Here is a 17,935-nt window from a genome sequence, read left to right on the forward strand (position 1 = left end):
TGTGTTGCTTCAATGTAGAAACATAGAAAGTTTGAGCTCGCTGCATATTTAAAACTATAAGCTAAATATTTTTATGTGTGCTGTTATTGCTGCGTTTTCACTGATCCAACCACAGCAGCAGTATTAGAGCTCAGTGTTTATAAATAAAGTTTTTATGTCATGTTGTTGTCCGAAGGGTGACGGCCTCTCCCTTAGAGAGAAGGTGAGGAGCTCGTAGCTCAGGAGCTCAGGGTATTGCCGCTCTCTTCCACACTGAAAGGAGCCAATTGAGGTGGTTCGGGCAAATGACTAGGATGCATCCTGGGTGAGGTGTTGCAGGCATGTCCCACCGGGAGGAGGCCCCAGGGGAGACCCAGTCACATGTACTGTGTTATAAAATATCAGGTAGCCATTATTTGGTTGTTAATAAGCCAGATGTTTATTGTACACTGAATTCAAGATCAGGATCACTGGTTGAAATATAAATGAACAATTTGTTGAAGTAGAAAACATTAAAGAGTCTGCAAAGTCATACAATATGCTGGACAGGAGAATGAAGTGCATAAAATGAGGCAAATATATATATATATTAGGGGTGCAACGATACACAAAATTCACGGTTCGGTTCGATACTTTGGTGTCACGGTTCGATATTTTTTCGATACAAAAAAAATGTTCATGCCTTTTTAATTTGTCATTTATTAAAATTATAAATATATATTTTAACTCAAAAGTACAGTTTTTAAATTTAACCCTAACCCTTGTGCGCGTTTTTTATTTTGACAGCGAATGCGCACCTGCGGACCACTTATGTGCAGCCCTGGTTATTTAGCTCGTCATATTGCAGCCACAGAAATTCTTTTGTCCATGAAACCATGAAGCTGCACTTTCTTTTTGCCTTATAGTCTGATTTGTCATAACTTCTCCGTTTTGTGGTAAGCTTTTCTTTGGCTGTCACTTCTTCACCCTGACCTGTCTTATTTGGCTCAGAAGAAATGAAATATATATCCTCAACCTCTCACATGTTTAAGCTTGCTGCGGGAGATTTCACTTGTCATGTTTGCATAGTGAGCTAACGATTAATAAGACGATGTCAGAGGAATTGGTGCACAAATTATCATCACTCACAGATCAGTGCTGTCGCTCTCTATACACAGTTCGCGCGATTGCAAAGTGAAAGCAAAAAAACAAGCGCAAATTCAAACGCGATTTCAATATGTCACATATTGACAGTGGCTCACCGATGCCAATGACATAATTACCCAGCTACATTTCTGAAAGAATGCAAAAGCATTGACATATATTTTTCTTCCTACAATAGCCCGACGGGCAGGGAAGAGATAGATTTTGGTAGCCCGACTGAAAAAAATCTCTAGCACCGGGACGTCGGGCTAGCGATATTGCAAGCCCTGTATCTGATTGAGGAATCACTCATCTTTGGAAAAGAGAGTTTATTACAGAGAAATGTCTCTTTCCAAAATAAAAGCTATACTATCCGCTTCTTCTGGGCTATATTCTCAGCAGCATAAGGAGAATCCTGTGCTAACAGCTGTCTAAATGACTCGGCTAAAGTTAGTAGCATGCTTGTTGTTTTTGTCTTTGCACTAGGATGATGTCGGCGTAAATGTACAGTCATATTCGTTGTGTTCCCACTAGTGCTTTCAGGTTAATCTCGTTGAAATGACCTTAACACCACAACACGGCAAATCTCCGTTAACGAGCTACCGCCGATCGCCCCGTGCATGGGGCTAGACGGCCAACACGTTAACGAGCTAACTGCGCTAACACACTAGTTCACACCCATGTAATTGAGCATTGCGTGGCACATCCAACATACTGTTTTACTTTAGTCCATGACTCGCTTACCTTCAGGGTCATACGTCACATGAAAACCAAAATAATTCCAAACGCCAGATCTGAATAAGGGTGGGGGAGGTCCATCTTGCAAGGAGAGCTTAACTTCTGTCTCACTAGCTTGCCCTGCGCTCTTCCTTCTGACTATGCTGTCTGTGTTGAGCGCTCAGTGGATCTGCGCTCGACAGTGCAGCCTAGGCGGAGTAGTCGAACGCAGATTCACTGAGCGCTCAACACAGACAGCATCGTCAGAAGGAAAGTTGATAAAATAAATTACAAATGTTGTATTGTTCGATACATATGCGTACCGAACCGAAAGCACTGTATCGAACGGTTCAATATCGATACGAATATCGTTGCACCCCTAATATATATATATATATAGACTATTTAATATTTTTGAAAATGCACAGAACCAAATATTTGCTTTGATTATATCTTTGAATAAGAGGTGCCCATTTAAGATTTATGAAAGGTTTCAAATGCAAAATTGGTGACAAGAGACTGCTTCAACTACAGATATCACACACAAAGATTCATGTAAATACAAGCAGCTAAATCATTATTGAAAAAGTCATATTGCTGAAAATATGTTTGAGATATTTTTTTCACCACTGTTTCTACACATTTTGTTCCCTCAGCATAAAAATTGTACACATTTTTATGTATTTCTTTATTTTTAAGACATCTGCACATTTTTCAATGAGTCTGATAGTTGGATGTCAGATTCTAGATTAGCTGATCTACTGCTAATAAAAAAAAAAAAAAACTATAATTCATTTCTATAATAGTCTACATCAGCAGGCTGATGAGGATACTCTGTCTGCAGTGCCTCATGGCCCCCTCCCAGGTCATTTTCTTCTTCACCACATTAAGCTGATACGAGGAATCTGACCCTTACTGATGCACATTTTCTCTGCCTCTAACAAGGTCGTGTCTTCTGAGGTATCAATCTGGATCGCAGCCAACCTGCAGGCACTGGTAAGAATGAGCGCTCCAATGACGATCTTCTCCGTCCTGCTTCTTCTCACGGGAGGAATGAGACTGTCTTTTTTGAGCTCTGTCACTTGGATCGAGTTGATAAAGGAGGAGACACAGTTAATGACATGAATAATTAACATATCTATGTACAATCCGTCTACAACATGATGTGGATCATGGATCATTAACACAATGATAAAACAATTTTGCATGTCCATCTTGATATTTGTTTCTGCAAAACAAATATCAAGATGGACATGCAAAATTGTTTTATGGTGAATTTCAGTGTCTGAACTGCTGTTTTTACTGTGGAGGACAAACAAATCCTGCCTGCCTGCCTACCTAGGTAGCCTTCAGAGACTGATTTAAACAAAATAACTTATTTGCCTTTCAAGCCATGCATTTATAATTGTGTTTTTGTTGCTTTGGAGTTTGCTTTTCATTGAGTTTGCCAGTCAATGTTCTATGATGTATATAACTTTTTCTTTTCTCAGTATTTCCCAGCTTCACATGGACAAATGCGGCTGTGTCTTACAGTTAACATCCTTATTGTATCCCCACACAAACAGTCACAGATGGCTGCCCCTCCCTGAGTTTTGTTCTGCTGCAGGTTTCTTACTGTTAAAAGGTAATTTCTTTATTTTTTTAATGTTCTTTATGTTTCCTTATTGTGCGTAAGTTTGACTATGGGATTCCTGGGTTGTTAGCTTCCTTTCTAAAATGTTGTTATGTCCTTACCTTGAAAGATAAACTGCTTTCAGAGGATTATTTCTTTGATTTGTCATTATATAAACATTGCTGAGCTGAAGTGAGAATAATGCTGATTGTTGTACGGTGAACTGGACTTCATATACTTAACCTAAAGATTCATTGGTCCAAAGTGATATCCATTTAACTTAATTTCATGACATATACTATAATGTTTTATACTTTTGTATAAAGGGTATGTACGTCTTTGAAAGAAAGAAAAATCAAGCAGTGAGAATGACTCATCTTTATTGTGATGTTTGCACTCAGCTTCAATGATGACTGTGTAAAGTGAAACGTATCTTAAAGAACGATAAACCTACAAATACCAAGAAAATGTTCCACCCCAGATGGGACTCGAACCCACAATCCCTGGCTTAGGAGGCCAGTGCCTTATCCATTAGGCCACTGGGGCGCGCACGAGTCGTCTCGAGAAAATTACACTAATATTAATTGAGGATAAGTGACAAACCATACTAAAAGGCAGTAAAAAAATAAGTTAGTGGTTGATTTTTTTCTGTTTGGTTTGGAATCCATATCTATGTTTCTATTTTTATTTTTAATAAACGTACTGAATAAATCCAACTCAATGAAACGGCGCAGCCATTGCTCGCTACTCGGTTACTAAGCAACTAAGACCAAACCATTGTGTCAAGCTAGACGTAGAAAAACCGTGCTGCTTCCTGTTTAACAGCAAACTCGGATTGAATACAAAATGGTATTATGTTCCTTTTCCCGATATTACAAGCTTTGTATTCGGCTTATTCAGAGGAGAAAACAATCTGCCTCCGTTAAACAGTTTACGTTGAATAGATGTTAAACAGTCTCGTTAAATTGTGAAGTCTAGTGGTCGTAATTTTTATTTTGAAAGTCGTCGAGCGGAAACTTTTAACCATGTCGTTGTTAACGACAAACTAGCTAATGCTATCGACATCTAAGTAGAAAATACACCACGCCACAGCGTAAAACTTGTTATTTTCTTCTCTCTCTCTCTTTGTTTTTTAAATCACGGCAGAGCCGTAAGAGAATTTAGTTGTCGTTTACCCCGTTGTGAGGTTTTAATGACTAATTAAACCAACAGTGACCATTAAATGGTAAAAGGTTACGGACGCAATAACGTAGCTAACACCAAACGTTACCTGGGTTAGTGATAATCAAGCCTCAGCTAAGGAGAGACTTATCGAAATGGTGAGCTGATGTTTTTGGAAACTTAACGCCAGGGATGTTCTGATATCTTATAATATTATATATTTCTGCTTGTTTTTGCCTTGCTTAACCGTTCCTTTGGTGGTCCGATTAACCCTAACCCCACCATTTAGGTAGAAGCTGTGCTATAACTCGATATAGTAAATTTGTTTTCCTCGGTAGATTCTCTCTCGGGTCAAACCAGCCGTGGGAGGAGAGACATCAACGAGCATTGGTGAGAAAAACAAAAGAAATAAAAGCAAGCTCCCCCGATTGGAGGAATACCTGCAGCAGAGAGACTACCTGGGAGCCTTGACGTTGTTAGAGGTACTTAAGGAAAAACTCAGTACACATCTTTTGGTATCCTCTGCTCAGCATATCGTAAGGTAAAGACCCTGCAGTTATAGAGGGAGAACCCCCACCTTTAGAAGAGCCTCTATATACATCCGCTTGACAACAGTGGGGAGGAAGGACTCCCCATTTGCAGGAAAAAACAAACAAATAAGATACACAAAGAATGTGTTTCTGGATGAGGCTCTCCACTTTTTAACCTCCTGCAGTGTAACTTTTTCGCATTTTTTTTTTTTTTTAATTTAGATAGACACAAAAAAATTCCCTCCATTCAGCTGTCATTCTCTGCATCTCCAGCTCTTTTTTTTAGCACTATTGATTTGTGTCAGTTTATTGACAAATGTAAGTACAATGTGCCTTTAAAATTGAAGATGGGCACACAAAGATTTGCATATCTATCCATTGTCTCCCAAAGGCCTGATAATTCAGGACTTTATATGTGAGTAGATTCATTTTCGATTATTTCCCATTCGAACTCTTGCACATGTGGGATCAACAGCATATTTAATGCTTTTCACAAGGGCTACCCTTCCCTAGATGGAACAGTTATGAGATTTTATGCATTCCTAAATCAAAAGTAGCTGAATCCTGACCTGCACTGTGTGTGCAGTGTGGTCTTACGTGAGAATCAGAATCAGCAGACCACTACATCTGCTTCAAGGTTCAACAATTCCTGAAATCCTCTGAGCACCCAATCTGGCACCAACAACCATTCCACATTCATTGTCACTTAAATCACTTTTCTTCACCATTCAGATGCTCAGTTTGAAATTCAGAAACTGTTGACTATGTCTGCCTGTCTAAATATGTCTAAATGCATTGATTTTCTGCCATGTGATTTGGCTGATTATTTGCATTAAGAATCAGTTGAACAGATATACGTAATGAAATGTTGGTGAGTGTATGCTGACCAGTTGCACCTGCGTGTATAGCTATTCTCCAAAGGCTCATTTCCCCCCCATGGCAAACCCTGACTATGGGGAGATAAGTTAGAGTATTATTAGATTGTCACGACTGTGTGAGCAGATCAAACTAGAATATAATATACAGTATATTCTTAGTTTCTTACAACTCCATGATGAGAGGCTAAGTAGTGCTGCTGTTTAGACTGTTGATTTGTGAAACGTCAAACGGTGTTGCTGCACCTGCTCATGTCTTGCTGTGTCATGTCTAGTTTCAGAAAAATATTGGCGAGAGAGAGGAGGATGCAGACCTCTGGATTGGGTACTGCGCCTTTCACTTGGGGGATTACAAGAAAGCTATGGAGGTAGTTTTTGTTGTACATGAGTGTGAATGCGCGTGTTTTCCTTGATACAGCCCCCAAATACTTTATTCACATATCAAAACGCTTTTGTAGGGTAATGTTTGATTATCCATTATACTCTTTCCATTTCCTGATAGGAGTACAAGTCGATGACCAACAAACCTGAGTGTCCTGCTGAGGTCTGGGTCTACTTGGCCTGTGCCCTGTTTTTTCTGGGGCTCTATAAAGAAGCAGAGGAGGCTGCATCCAAGGGTAGGCAGATATTTGTGTACAATGTTACTGAAGGGCAGACGTGCACTAGTATTCTGTGGAACTGTTACAAGTAGAGTCCCAGACTGGGACATGTTTGGTTTACCAAGAGCAGCAACTGCTTTAATATAAAAATGTGTACTTACTTGGTTCAGCAGTTGATGGCAAGCTTTTGAAAGCAAAGGTATTGCATATAGATCGAACATTACAGAGTCAAGGTTAATTTGACCACATTTAGTGACATCTAACATGTTGAAACCCTTCCTGTGTGTCCAAATCAATATACTTCAGCTAGACTGTCCTGCAGCAGCAAGAAGGGTTATCAGCGTGTGAGGATTTAGTGGTGATGCAGTTTATTGCTTTATAAAAAAAGACTGCAACGACTAATCATTGATCTGTTTGTTTTTTTTCTTTGCTTCATCACATTTAAGGAAACTCAGGATTACTGTATTTACTTTATTTTAAATAAACACATCAGTGTCTGGTGTGAGAACCTCGTTGTGCAGCATCAGACAGCCAATCAGAAAGCTGTGAATAATGAATAATGATCCAATAGACAATAAATATGATTTGCATTTTATTTTGTTTGTTTCTTACCAAGTTAATTTTAATGTGTCGCACACCAGTTTGTTCTCAAAAGATGCTCCTCTTGTGTAAGATTTGGTATTTGTGTGTTTTAGTGTTTATTTTAAGCCTTTCATTGAAAAAAAAGCTTACAGGATTTTTTTAAAAGGGCTTTTATTTTGAAGAGTGTAAACTTGATGTACACAGAGATTACTGATAAGATTTAATAAGTTATCCTGTGTGATTGAAGACTACCTCGCATTTAAGCCACGGCCCATTCTTTGTGTGAGTTCTGTGTCCTGATGTTGTTATATAACCACTGAGAGCTAGGTAATGTTGTAATGACTGGTTTCCTTGTTCTGGTGTGGTTTGCTGTCTAACTGAATTTGGTGTCTCTTGTTCTCCCTAGCACCTATGTCCCCCCTCCAAAACAGGCTCCTTTTTCACTTGGCTCACAAGGTTTGAAAATTATCCCTTTATTATCACACTTTTATGTATTTTCTGTGCTTTGTCTGACTACCATGTTAATTCTTTTACGCAACACTGATTTCGAAGTTTTTTTCATCTACATCTGATTTGTTTGTGAGTTTGATTCATGTTTTCTTGCCCTCTCCCTTGTCTTTACAACCACAGTCATCAGTGGCACTCACTTACTCAGTTTTTACTCAGTCAGCACACCTTTGCAATATATTGAAGCTTCAAAAACAGATGAAAGTGTGCTTGGCTCTGGCAGTAATGAAGTGTCAGAAATGATTCCTGTGCAGTGATCTGAATCCAGTGATATTAAAGCCAGTTATAACCAGGAGTTATAGTGAGCTGGAACCATTAGTAGATAAATCTAAGGATGATATAAAGCCAGTTAGATTTTCGTGTGCTGCTTGGCGTTGCTTCTAGCTGATGCCACAGAATACTCACTCACCCCTATTACATCCCGCTGTAGTTCTCATCTATGTTCATGCATACAGATATTAGTATAATGATGAGCATGTTGCTAGCTCTACTGCACAGAAGTGATCCACAAAGAGCGTTAAACCCCGGAGTAGCCAGTAGCCACCCCAGAGAGCTGGAGTAGCACACGTCTGCTGATCACAGTCTGAACACAAAGACAAATCATTGTAAACCCGTTTTTATCTTCTATGTTAAGCACAGTTTATGAGTTTATGTGTAATGAAATGAACTATATAAAGAAAACAGTGATTAATAGTGTTACAATATAAATAATTACAAGTGTTATTTCTAAGCAATTCTTTGGCTAAAACTGCACTACTACTCCAGATCTGCCAGATCCCACTTTAATCCCTGGTCAATCACAACACAGGAATAATTACCCCCCAAAAATAGAGATGATGTAAAAAGAAAATGCGTGTCTGAAAACGATCTGCTCAGCACATGAAGGTTTACACCTGCCAGAAGCGATCACACCTCTGATTGCTGTTCCCTTCGTGTCCGTTGTCTTCATATCATCGTCTCAGTTCAATGATGAGAAGAGGCTGATGAGTTTCCACCAGAACCTGGAGGATGTGACAGAAGACCAGCTGAGCCTGGCATCCATCCACTACATGCGCTCGCACTATCAGGAGGCCATAGACATCTATAAACGCCTTCTGCTGCAGAACAGGTCTGTGCCTTTCCTTCCCTTTCAATCTTTGACATTTGTTTCACACTCCTGCTGTACTTCAGCGCATCTTAGGAACCCCTTAAAAGGTGAGAGTCTTTTAATGGAGGGGTATTAGATTTTATGACTTTGACACTTCGTGCAGACACACAGATAGTGCCATTGACGGTGCAGTAGACCTGGTGAGCCTTCTTTCTCCAACCACTGTGCTGTATTTGGAGCATCCAGATGCGAAAAAGAAAATACTTTGATTTCAGTAGGCATCTCCTGCCTCTTCTTGCAGAGTTATTATGTATTCATGGCTTTGGAACATGTGAGCAGCTGAGGTGGGGTTTTTTTTTTGCTTGTTTGTTTGTTTCACTGTGTTGACAGTTAAAGATCTGCCAGCTGCCAGCAGCTCTGAGGACCGCTACTTCCTTTGACTGCTGACACTGAAATGCAAAGATTTTAAACTAGTGCTGAGAAGATTCGTGAAGCGACTTTTCTGAAACACTCGATGTGCCTCATTTGGCTTAGCTGGACTGCATTTATCCAGTCCTCATGTCTTAAGTGTTTCCTTGATTGTGCTTGTTTGGTTCCTGTAATGACTTTTTAGCTCCATCTGACTTCACTAAAAATATATTATTGAAAAATAGAGATTTGTAAAAAATATTTGTTGTCAGGGGGTTTCTCTTTCTTACATGTGGAAGATAAAAGCTGTTTTGCAGGATTTTGTACTGGAGCTGGCAGAGTAAAGTCCATTTAATGTCTGATCTCACTGATTTAAACATTTTTAGATGTTACCGTTGGATATTGTCCACATAGTTCGTGGGTACAGTGCAAAGGGAGAGTGACCCCTTTGATACGGACTTCACTCCACAGACCTTCAAATCTTAGTCTTTTCAGATTTACAGTTAACTTAAAATATCCTTTTCAACTTTCTCATTTAAAAATGAGAATGTATATCTACAGTCGTGACACAAGAAAACAAGTTTCTGTCATTTGCTAGGTGTGAGAAAATGTGTTGTTTTGAAATGCATAGCTGTCTCTCAGTGTAGACTTCTATATGTAATGTGAGCACTATTTTATCTTGCCAAGATGGGCTGTTTTGTGATCATGTGCAGATGGATAGATGTGATGTCTGGGTGAAAGGCTGGGTACATCCCAAACAGCTGACACGTAAAGAGACAATTATACACACTCACCTAAAGCCAATTGAGAAACACTAATTAATCTAACAAGCATGTCTGTGGACTGTGGGAGGAACCCCACAACAGAGAGGACCTGCAAACTCCAACCGGCTGGCAAGTTTGATCACAGAACCTTTAAAATCTTCCAAGTGGACTTGTTGCACGGGTGGCATCCCATTCTTTCACAAATGTTTGTAGAAACAGTCTGCATGCCTTGGTGTTTGAAGGCTTAAAATAATTAATAATAATGATTATCGTGAGAACTTTATTTATTAAGATATTTGTTAAAAAAAGAAGACAAAATTAGCCAGAAAGTCATTTTTATCTTAAATCTCGTCTTTTCAGAGATTTTCTGGCTCTGAAAGTGTACGTGGCTCTGTGTTACTACAAGCTGGACTACTATGATGTCTCCCAAGAGGTGCTGGCCGTGTACCTGCAGAGTATCTCCGACTCCACTATTGCTCTCAACCTCAAGGCTTGCAACCACTACAGACTTTATAACGGCAAAGCAGCAGAGGTACCGAGCTGCATGTCCTGGTCGATACTTTGGTGGTTCTTCATCTTTATTGTTGTGAATGTAACTGTGTAATGAGTTATTATTAAGAAGGTTTAAGGGGTAATGATAAAAAGTCTAAATTAATCTTTTTTAGCTTTACCCATTTTACATGTCACCATGTGCTATTACAGTAGCATGAAAAGTCCAACAGTTTCTAACATTTGTGTGAGGCTGAGCTGCTTGTTCTCATGTTTTTTTTTAAATTACTTGCTCTGTTACACTTGAGTGGTTGCCCTTTTTATTTCTTAGATGATTTTAGCTAGTAGGTTTGACGTGTGTGTGTGTGTGTGCGTGTGCGTGTGTGTGTGTGTGCGTGTGCGTGTGTGCATGTGCTCTGGTCCCCTTAGGCTGAGTTGAAGAACCTAATCGACATCTCTTCCTGCTCCTTTGAGTTTGCTAAGGAGCTTATCCGACACAACCTGGTAAGCTCTCCACAAGCTTCAGCTGTAAGTGAGCAGGTGTGTGTGTGTGTGTGTGTGTGTGTGTGTGTGTGTGTGTGTGTGTGTGTGTGTGTGTGTGTGTGTACACACTAGTGACTGCTACACTTCAACACTCTGAATCCCTGTGTACTGCAGGTGGTGTTTCGTGGTGGGGAGGGTGCATTGCAGGTACTGCCTCCTCTGGTTGATGTGATCCCTGAAGCCAGACTCAACCTGGTCATCTACTATCTCAGGCAAGGTGTGTAGCCACGTCACAGCAACGTTGTTGTTGTTTGTTTTTTTTTTAATACAGGCAAAACAAGGGATTAGACAGGGTATACTAGTACAGAGTGCAACACAAATGCATATACTATTATATATTGTAAATATATTTATTAGTTTCAGATGTAGCCATTCTTGTATTTTGCTTGTTTACATTATTGTATTTTGCACAACTCTGTTGCTTGTGAAGCTCGCACACAAGAATTTCACTCACATGTGCTGTACCAATGTACCTGCACATGTGATGTGACAATAAAAGTGATTTGATTTGATTTGATGAGGCCTCAAGCCTGGGAATCTGTTAGTCCTTCTTCTGTTATGGAAGCCGTGGGGGTCATTACTCAGGGCTCATGGCCAAGTGAAAGTAGAAACGCAGATCGATCAGTAAATCAGCAGCATAGCCCTGTACTCCTTATTATTCTGCAGACACTGCATCAACCTGTCTTTCCTGAAAGATAAAGTCTCCACCCTCTCTGCATTTGTGAACAACACCCTGAGATGCTTCAACTCCTTCGCTTGTGGCAGCAACTGCTCCCCAACCTGGAGTGGGCACCCCATCCTTTTTTTTTACTGAGAACAATGTCCTCACACTTAGAGGGCAATTGTCAACTACAAAAATCAGAGACAAGATTGCGAGACACAATGTCCTTCACCCCTGTCCGACCAGTCCAGCCCATGTTATAATGCAGCTACAACCACAACTGCATTTATGCTTCAGAAATGTTCTTGGTCTAGATGAACAACATGTGTCATGAGTATGTTGAAACACAGTCCTATTGGCACACTATGTAATACTAACTTATTATGCCATTCATCTAATAACAAACCAAAACATTAGTGATACAATAGCTTCTCTGACTCACAATCTATTGCAATTTACAAGTTAATGCCCATAAAGCGACAAATCTGACCATGAGCATAATTTGGGTGAAGATTAGGAGACAATTGTGTGCAAGTGAACAGTACTGTGAGAGGATCAGCGATTCTTGTGAAATGGGGATAAATGGGTGACGTACACCTTGGCTTTGCAAAAGCTCATTGGTCCTTTGGAGGAGCTAAAAATTATGGGCAAACATAACGTGATGCACTCTTTCTTTCGCAGCATCAAATTTATCGTGCAGCATCACTATTCAGTGATAATAGATGTTAATTTCATGTAAAGCTGTATTAATCACCAGATTTTGATCGAGTTGACGCATTCACATACTCGCATTTCTGCTCACAGACGATGTCGAGGAAGCTTATAACCTCATCCAGGATTTGGTCCCCACCACGCCTCAGGTGAGGTTAAGTTTTAATTTTGTCTTTTTAAACGTTTGGTCGTAGTGTTTCACTCCAAAAGTCTCTCCAGTTTCACTTTAATATGATATTTGTTAAAGTTTGATGTTAAGTTTAGAGTCAGTGCTTGTATTTTTAAAGTCACTGTATGGTCTTGTTACAGGAAAGAAAATGCCCAATAAAACAAAAACAACCCCGGCAGATTAAATAAATCCTGCTAACAAAAACTCTTCTTCTTTCTTCCCACTTAAGAGCTCTCGAGGAGATTTTTCTTTCCTCTGATCAGTTTATTTTTTTATCTTCAAAAGCACTTTAATGTCTCCTGGATCTGAACAATCTGAAACTCATGACGTGTTTGGCTTTTGTATTCCTTTTATGTTTTGTTTTTTTCCCTTACTTGTTGGAATGGATTTTGACGGACTTTGAAGCTGCGATGAAACAATGGATCAAATGATTCACTCTGATCTTCTTTTTTTTTAATAGGAGTACATTTTGAAAGGAGTGGTAAACGCTGCTTTAGGACAAAAAATCGGATCAGTGAGTATTTCTGTAAGAGTTACATGCAAACAAAAATGATGGCTCCGTGTGTGAGACAAATGTGCAATTGTGCTTTCGTGTTTCAGAGGGATCACTTAAAAATTGCTCAGCAGTTCTTTCAGCTGGTCGGAGGCTCGGCGAGCGAGTGCGGTACGCCCCACAGAAATCTGACCTGTTTTATTATTTGAGGAAAGTGTGTTAGCATGTGTGTATTACATTTTCTATCCTTTCAGATACTATTCCTGGCAGACAGTGCATGGCCTCCTGCTTCTTTCTCTTGAAACAGTTTGAAGACGTTCTCATTTATCTCAACTCGGTCAAGGTTGGTGTTGCTCGCTTGCAGTGGAGAGTCAGTGTTATTTATTTTTTTATTCAGGTAAAAAAAAAAGACACTCGCCCACACGCTGGGTGAGAAGTGCCACTTCAGATGACAAGTGGTGCTTTACATTTATTCGTGTGTGTGTGTGTGTGTGTGTGTGTGTGTGTGTGTGTGTGTGTGTGTGTGTGTGTGTGTGTGTGTGTGTGTGTGTTTTATTTCTGGACACGTAGGCACTCGTCCTTTTTGTGCTTTTCTTTTTCAGGGTTACTTCTACAACGATGACACATTCAACTTCAACTATGCTCAGGCAAAAGCAGCGATTGGCAACTACAGAGAGGCAGAAGAGGTGCGCTAACTGAGCAGCCATTTATATGTGTCTGTGAATAAATTGTTGGCCTTTTTCTTTTTACTGATTTTAATTTTTGGTTCACAGGTTTTTCTGCTCATTCAGAGTGAAAAGATCAAGAATGACTACGTTTACCTCAGCTGGCTGGCACGATGCTGTATGTATAGTCAATGTTATACTAACGGTAATACAGTGTATTTACAGTCACAAGCCACATTATTAGGTACACTTTGCTACTACAATAATAAGGGGGTCTTTCATTATTCAGCCCTGGTTTAAATCTTTGTGGCATAGATTCAGTGAGAAGCTGGAATTTCCTCAGAGATTTCCATCCATATTGACATGACAGCATCACACAGTTGTTGCAGAGTGCAGTGAAGTATCACTAGTCGGGGTTTTTTCCTGCTTAGGGGAATTTGTGTTGCCTCCCTCCAATGAGATTTCAGTCAGAGCCAAATTAAATTTCCCAATTTCAATCAAACACTTGCTGCTGATTTGTCAGCAGCATAGACTCATTGCCATACTATATGCAGACTTGTCATGCATGTATGTGTGCGGTCATCCCAGAAAACCCTGAGAAAGCAAACTCCTACTCTGCTTGTTCAGTATTTGTAAAATGGTAAATGGTAAAGTCCAGTTAAACAATAAAACAAAAAGTGCATCTGTCACAACAGGGATTCACACAAAAACATAACAGAAGAAAATCTGTCCTGGGCAGCTCAACTCTGAGCTAGACTTTGACACAGAAGGATTAAAAGGTGCTATCGTGGGCGATTGTGGCTCAAGAGTTGGCAGTTCGTCTTGTAATCGGAAGGTTGCTGGTTCGAGCCCCGGCTCCGACAGTCTCGGTCGTTGTGTCCTTGGGCAAGACACTTCACCTACCGCCTACTGGTGATGGCCAGAGGGGCCGATGACACGATATGGCAGCCTCGCTTCTGAGGCTTGGCTGATTCTGTCAAAAATAATCAGTAAAACTGTAAGAGTAATCCTCACTGCAGCCGGCTGCCAACACAAGAACGCCATCTGTTAATTTCACTCTGCTGATAAGGTGTTTGTTCAGTATGAAGATGAGGAGTTTTGCATATATTATAACTAAGTGTGTAACAACCAAACGAGGAGCATAAATGATCCCGTTTCTTAGTTGCTGCTGCCAGCTGCACAAACATCTGTGAAACCTTTTTAGGTAGACATGAAAAGGATACAGTAATCTTCATCTGATCACATAAAAGCTCTTAGACACCTTTACACAGTGAAAATAGAAATGAGCGCCCCTTTTTACTTGTTCACCGAGGCTGAGGCCCGAATCAAACATTTCCAGCCTGAGGCCTTTAAAGAATTTAAGGTCTCTCATCACTCAGCTGGAGTTTCTCTCAGCAGCTCTGAGAAACCTCTGATGGAAGAAATTTCTTCCATTCTCAGCTTTAATCTACATCAATAAAACCTGCCCGCAGCCTTTAAAATGTTCCATATTTGAATGTAAAAGAGCTGAAACTGCATGTGAGTGTTGGGTTATTGAACACTGATCTCGGTCTCATCAGACATAATGAACCAGAAGGGTCAGCTTGCCTGGGAGCTCTACCTGAAGATGGGAACCTCCTCAGATTCCTTCCATCTGCTCCAGCTCATTGCCAATGACTGCTACAAGGTGACATCCTCCTCCCTCCTCTTCCTCTTGTACTGTATGTGGTGGCTGTTTTAACCCGGTGAGATCTTACTCATCAGCAGCGATGACCCCAATCCTATCAGAACACGAAGTCTCAGCAATCAGGGGACAAAAAAAGTGTTTACATTGCTCCAAAAATACTTTTTTGCTCATCTTCAGAACAAACTGGAGGGTTATGCTCATAACTGCGACTTCACAGGGTTCATTTTAAGATTTTGGAGAAAATGAGTTAGTCAGCTGGGATATGTTCCTGCCCCTCCACCATAGCCCCGAATAAGAGATTAAGTAGACAGGGAAAACGAATCAATTATATTGATTGATTAATTAGTGGTTAGTTAGTGGTTTCCTTTCCAAACACTGAAGGAAAGATTAATGATAAGAAATGAAAACTATTATTTAGTCGCAGCCCTGCTTTGAATATTTATTTGCCTTTTGTGATGAATTTACACAAAGTGCCACAGCTAATGATTTGATACTTTATTGAGTAACTTGCTGATTATTTATTTTCCATAGATGGAGACAAGACAAAAACCTGTCACGGTATCAGATCAAGAAAAGCAGCAAATACTCAGCCTCATAACAACAACAGTACTTTTATGTTTTTGTTTGTCTGAGAGTAAATCATTGATTCTGGCTGCTGCATGACTACACGTGGCAGCTCGCTTGTTAAAACGCCTTCATTTATTGCTGAAGGCAGGAGTCCTTCAGTTCAGTTGTGTAACATTTCTGAGGAATGCCTGCATCCTGAATTCAGAAATGTCAGATGTATTTTAGAAGTCCCAAATGTCACCTTAAATGGAGAAACGGCACCTTTTATGCTCCGCCTGCTGGATTTTGTGGTATTTTTCACAGGCTGTGCAGCTGCAGTCTTTACCGAAAATATTTTGATATCTTTTTAAAGTGGACTTACTGTGTTTTTCTTTATTTTCTGTGTGTAACTGTCAGAGTGCTGGATGCTTACATATAAATGAGGTCATCACTGAGTCAAAAACTCACTTTTAGCTTCACAGACTTCAGACTCTTACCTCTAAACATCTTGCTGTCAAAGAGAGGAGATATCTGTAATAAGGTCATCTCAGGGACACAGCTCTGACTGTGAGCACAGGAATCCACTTGCTGTTTGTGAGGGGCAGCCAATCAGAAGACACAGGGCCTCAAAGAGACACAAACTGCTTGTTTTAGACAGTGGATTAACTGAGGGGCAGCACAAGGGGCCGGCATGAAATAAAAAAGCCGTGAATCACACAAAACTACTCTAAAGTCCAAAAACAACAATATGGAGCTGGGAATGAGCATAAATAGTCCACCTGAAGTTAAAGAAGTTAGTAAACAGGCTTTGCGTGCCGATGCTCATGACTGCAGCCTGTCGTTTCAGATGGGTCAGTTCTACTACGCAGCGAAGGCCTTTGATGCACTGGAGAAGCTGGACCCAGCCTCCAACTACTGGGAGGGGAAAAGAGGGGCGTGTGTCGGCGTCTTTCAGCTCATACTGGCAAACAAGGAGCCCAAGTATGTTTGTCTCTCTTTCCTGTGGGGTGGTTTTAGTTTTGATCATCGTGCCATCTGCAGGAATGGGTGTGAGGTTTAAGCAAAGTAAACATGAGAGATTGTGCATTCTTTACGTAATCTTGTATCCTCACATATCCTGTTTTCACCCTAGGGAGACTCTTAAAGAGGTGCTGACCCTCTTGCGAAATTCAGGAAACCCCCAGGTTGAGTACATCATCCGAATTATGAGGAAGTGGGCCAAAGACAACAGAGTCCTCCTCTCGTGACAGCCTTGAGCCTTCAGTGCTGAACTGAAGACTCCAAGCCCACGATAAGAGCTGCCGGGATGCAGACAGCAGCACTGATGATTTATCCCACATCAAGAAGGATTTGTATTTTTCTACTATACTCTAGTTCTTTGTGCTGTTCTGTGTACATGTATTTAAATTTAACACATAATTTAACTGGATTAAACTTTTTTAAAACAAATGTCAGTGTGTAAACATTTTCAGACCATAAATTACACACTAAACACTTCATACTGTCAACATCTATAAACATCAGTGGCTATTTCTAAACGTTGCACATTTCCTAAGAGTTTATTGAGCATAGCTGCTAAGCTGTGCTCTGTACCAGTGAAGGAAGGATTCCAGTCTTAGTATTAACTCTGAAAAAATACTTTAGGTTTTCTACAATTTAATTTTTAAAGTTACATAAAGGTCCACCATTTGAAGTACACTTTACCTGCACAACTAGTATTTCCACATTGCACTATGGTGTGCATGGGCTCACATATAAACAGTTAAAGGAGCACTCACTTCAGGCAGTATTCCACTTTTATACAGCTGTTATGACCCTGGCCTTCGTCTGAGACCTGTCTTTAAAAGGAAAATATTGAAATGGGTAAAATACGTGCTTTTCATGTGCTATTAATGAAGCTGCAGTAAGGGCCTGATAGGTCTCTGTGACTCACACCAGTCTGTCTGACATCACCTCCTTCACTCATTTTTCCTGTTAAAATAGGAAAAAGAGTGGTGCCCATTTTTTGGCCAGTTTCCTCATTAACATCTTCTGTTAACATGATAAACG

The 17,935-nt window shown here is 40.2% G+C and overlaps 1 protein-coding gene, 1 long non-coding RNA gene and 1 other non-coding gene across 6 annotated transcripts; 2 read left to right on the forward strand and 1 right to left on the reverse strand.

Moving 5' to 3' along the window:
- The first annotated feature begins 106 nt into the window (after positions 1-106).
- Positions 107-3,714, forward strand: LOC147328084 (uncharacterized). Its single transcript, XR_015130054.1, has 3 exons — positions 107-384; positions 2,764-2,814; positions 3,384-3,714. It is a non-coding gene; the product is annotated as an uncharacterized LOC147328084 (long non-coding RNA).
- Positions 3,715-3,903: 189 nt separating this feature from the next.
- Positions 3,904-3,976, reverse strand: trnar-ccu (transfer RNA arginine (anticodon CCU)). Its single transcript has one exon. It is a non-coding gene; the product is annotated as a tRNA-Arg (tRNA).
- A 217-nt stretch (positions 3,977-4,193) lies between these two features.
- ift56 (intraflagellar transport 56) lies at positions 4,194-17,334 on the forward strand. 4 transcript variants are annotated; one of them, XM_086296231.1, is made up of 18 exons: positions 4,194-4,279; positions 4,930-5,073; positions 6,272-6,364; positions 6,499-6,613; positions 7,584-7,633; positions 8,647-8,792; positions 10,304-10,475; positions 10,862-10,936; positions 11,090-11,192; positions 12,441-12,496; positions 12,977-13,030; positions 13,117-13,180; positions 13,264-13,352; positions 13,612-13,695; positions 13,783-13,852; positions 15,234-15,340; positions 16,734-16,867; positions 17,019-17,333. In XM_086296231.1, exons 1-18 carry the CDS (start codon positions 4,277-4,279, stop codon positions 17,131-17,133), a joined length of 1,674 nt encoding a protein of 557 aa, XP_086152357.1. In that variant the 5' UTR covers positions 4,194-4,276; the 3' UTR covers positions 17,134-17,333. The 4 variants fall into 4 exon arrangements, 3 of the variants coding, with proteins under 3 accessions (XP_086152357.1, XP_086152356.1, XP_086152358.1); XM_086296230.1 differs by lacking the exon at positions 4,194-4,279 and adding an exon at positions 4,288-4,749; XR_015129917.1 differs by lacking the exons at positions 4,194-4,279; positions 15,234-15,340 and adding an exon at positions 4,288-4,749 and having other exon boundaries at positions 17,019-17,334.
- Positions 17,335-17,935: the final 601 nt, after the last annotated feature.

The sequence above is a fragment of the Aulonocara sp. 'chitande type north' Nkhata Bay genome, linkage group LG6 (assembly GCF_057382095.1).
Source record: "Aulonocara sp. 'chitande type north' Nkhata Bay isolate Kocher_YH1m ecotype deep benthic linkage group LG6, A_spYH_male_GT1.1, whole genome shotgun sequence".
Taxonomy (NCBI): domain Eukaryota; kingdom Metazoa; phylum Chordata; class Actinopteri; order Cichliformes; family Cichlidae; genus Aulonocara; species Aulonocara sp. 'chitande type north' Nkhata Bay.

Bases quoted from the DNA above. Each gene is read 5' to 3' on its own strand.
- ift56 (XM_086296231.1), top strand. The intron at 13,353-13,611 runs GTTGGTGTTGCT...TTTCTTTTTCAG, and splicing joins TTTATCTCAACTCGGTCAAG to GGTTACTTCTACAACGATGA. The intron at 15,341-16,733 runs GTGACATCCTCC...CTGTCGTTTCAG, and splicing joins TTGCCAATGACTGCTACAAG to ATGGGTCAGTTCTACTACGC.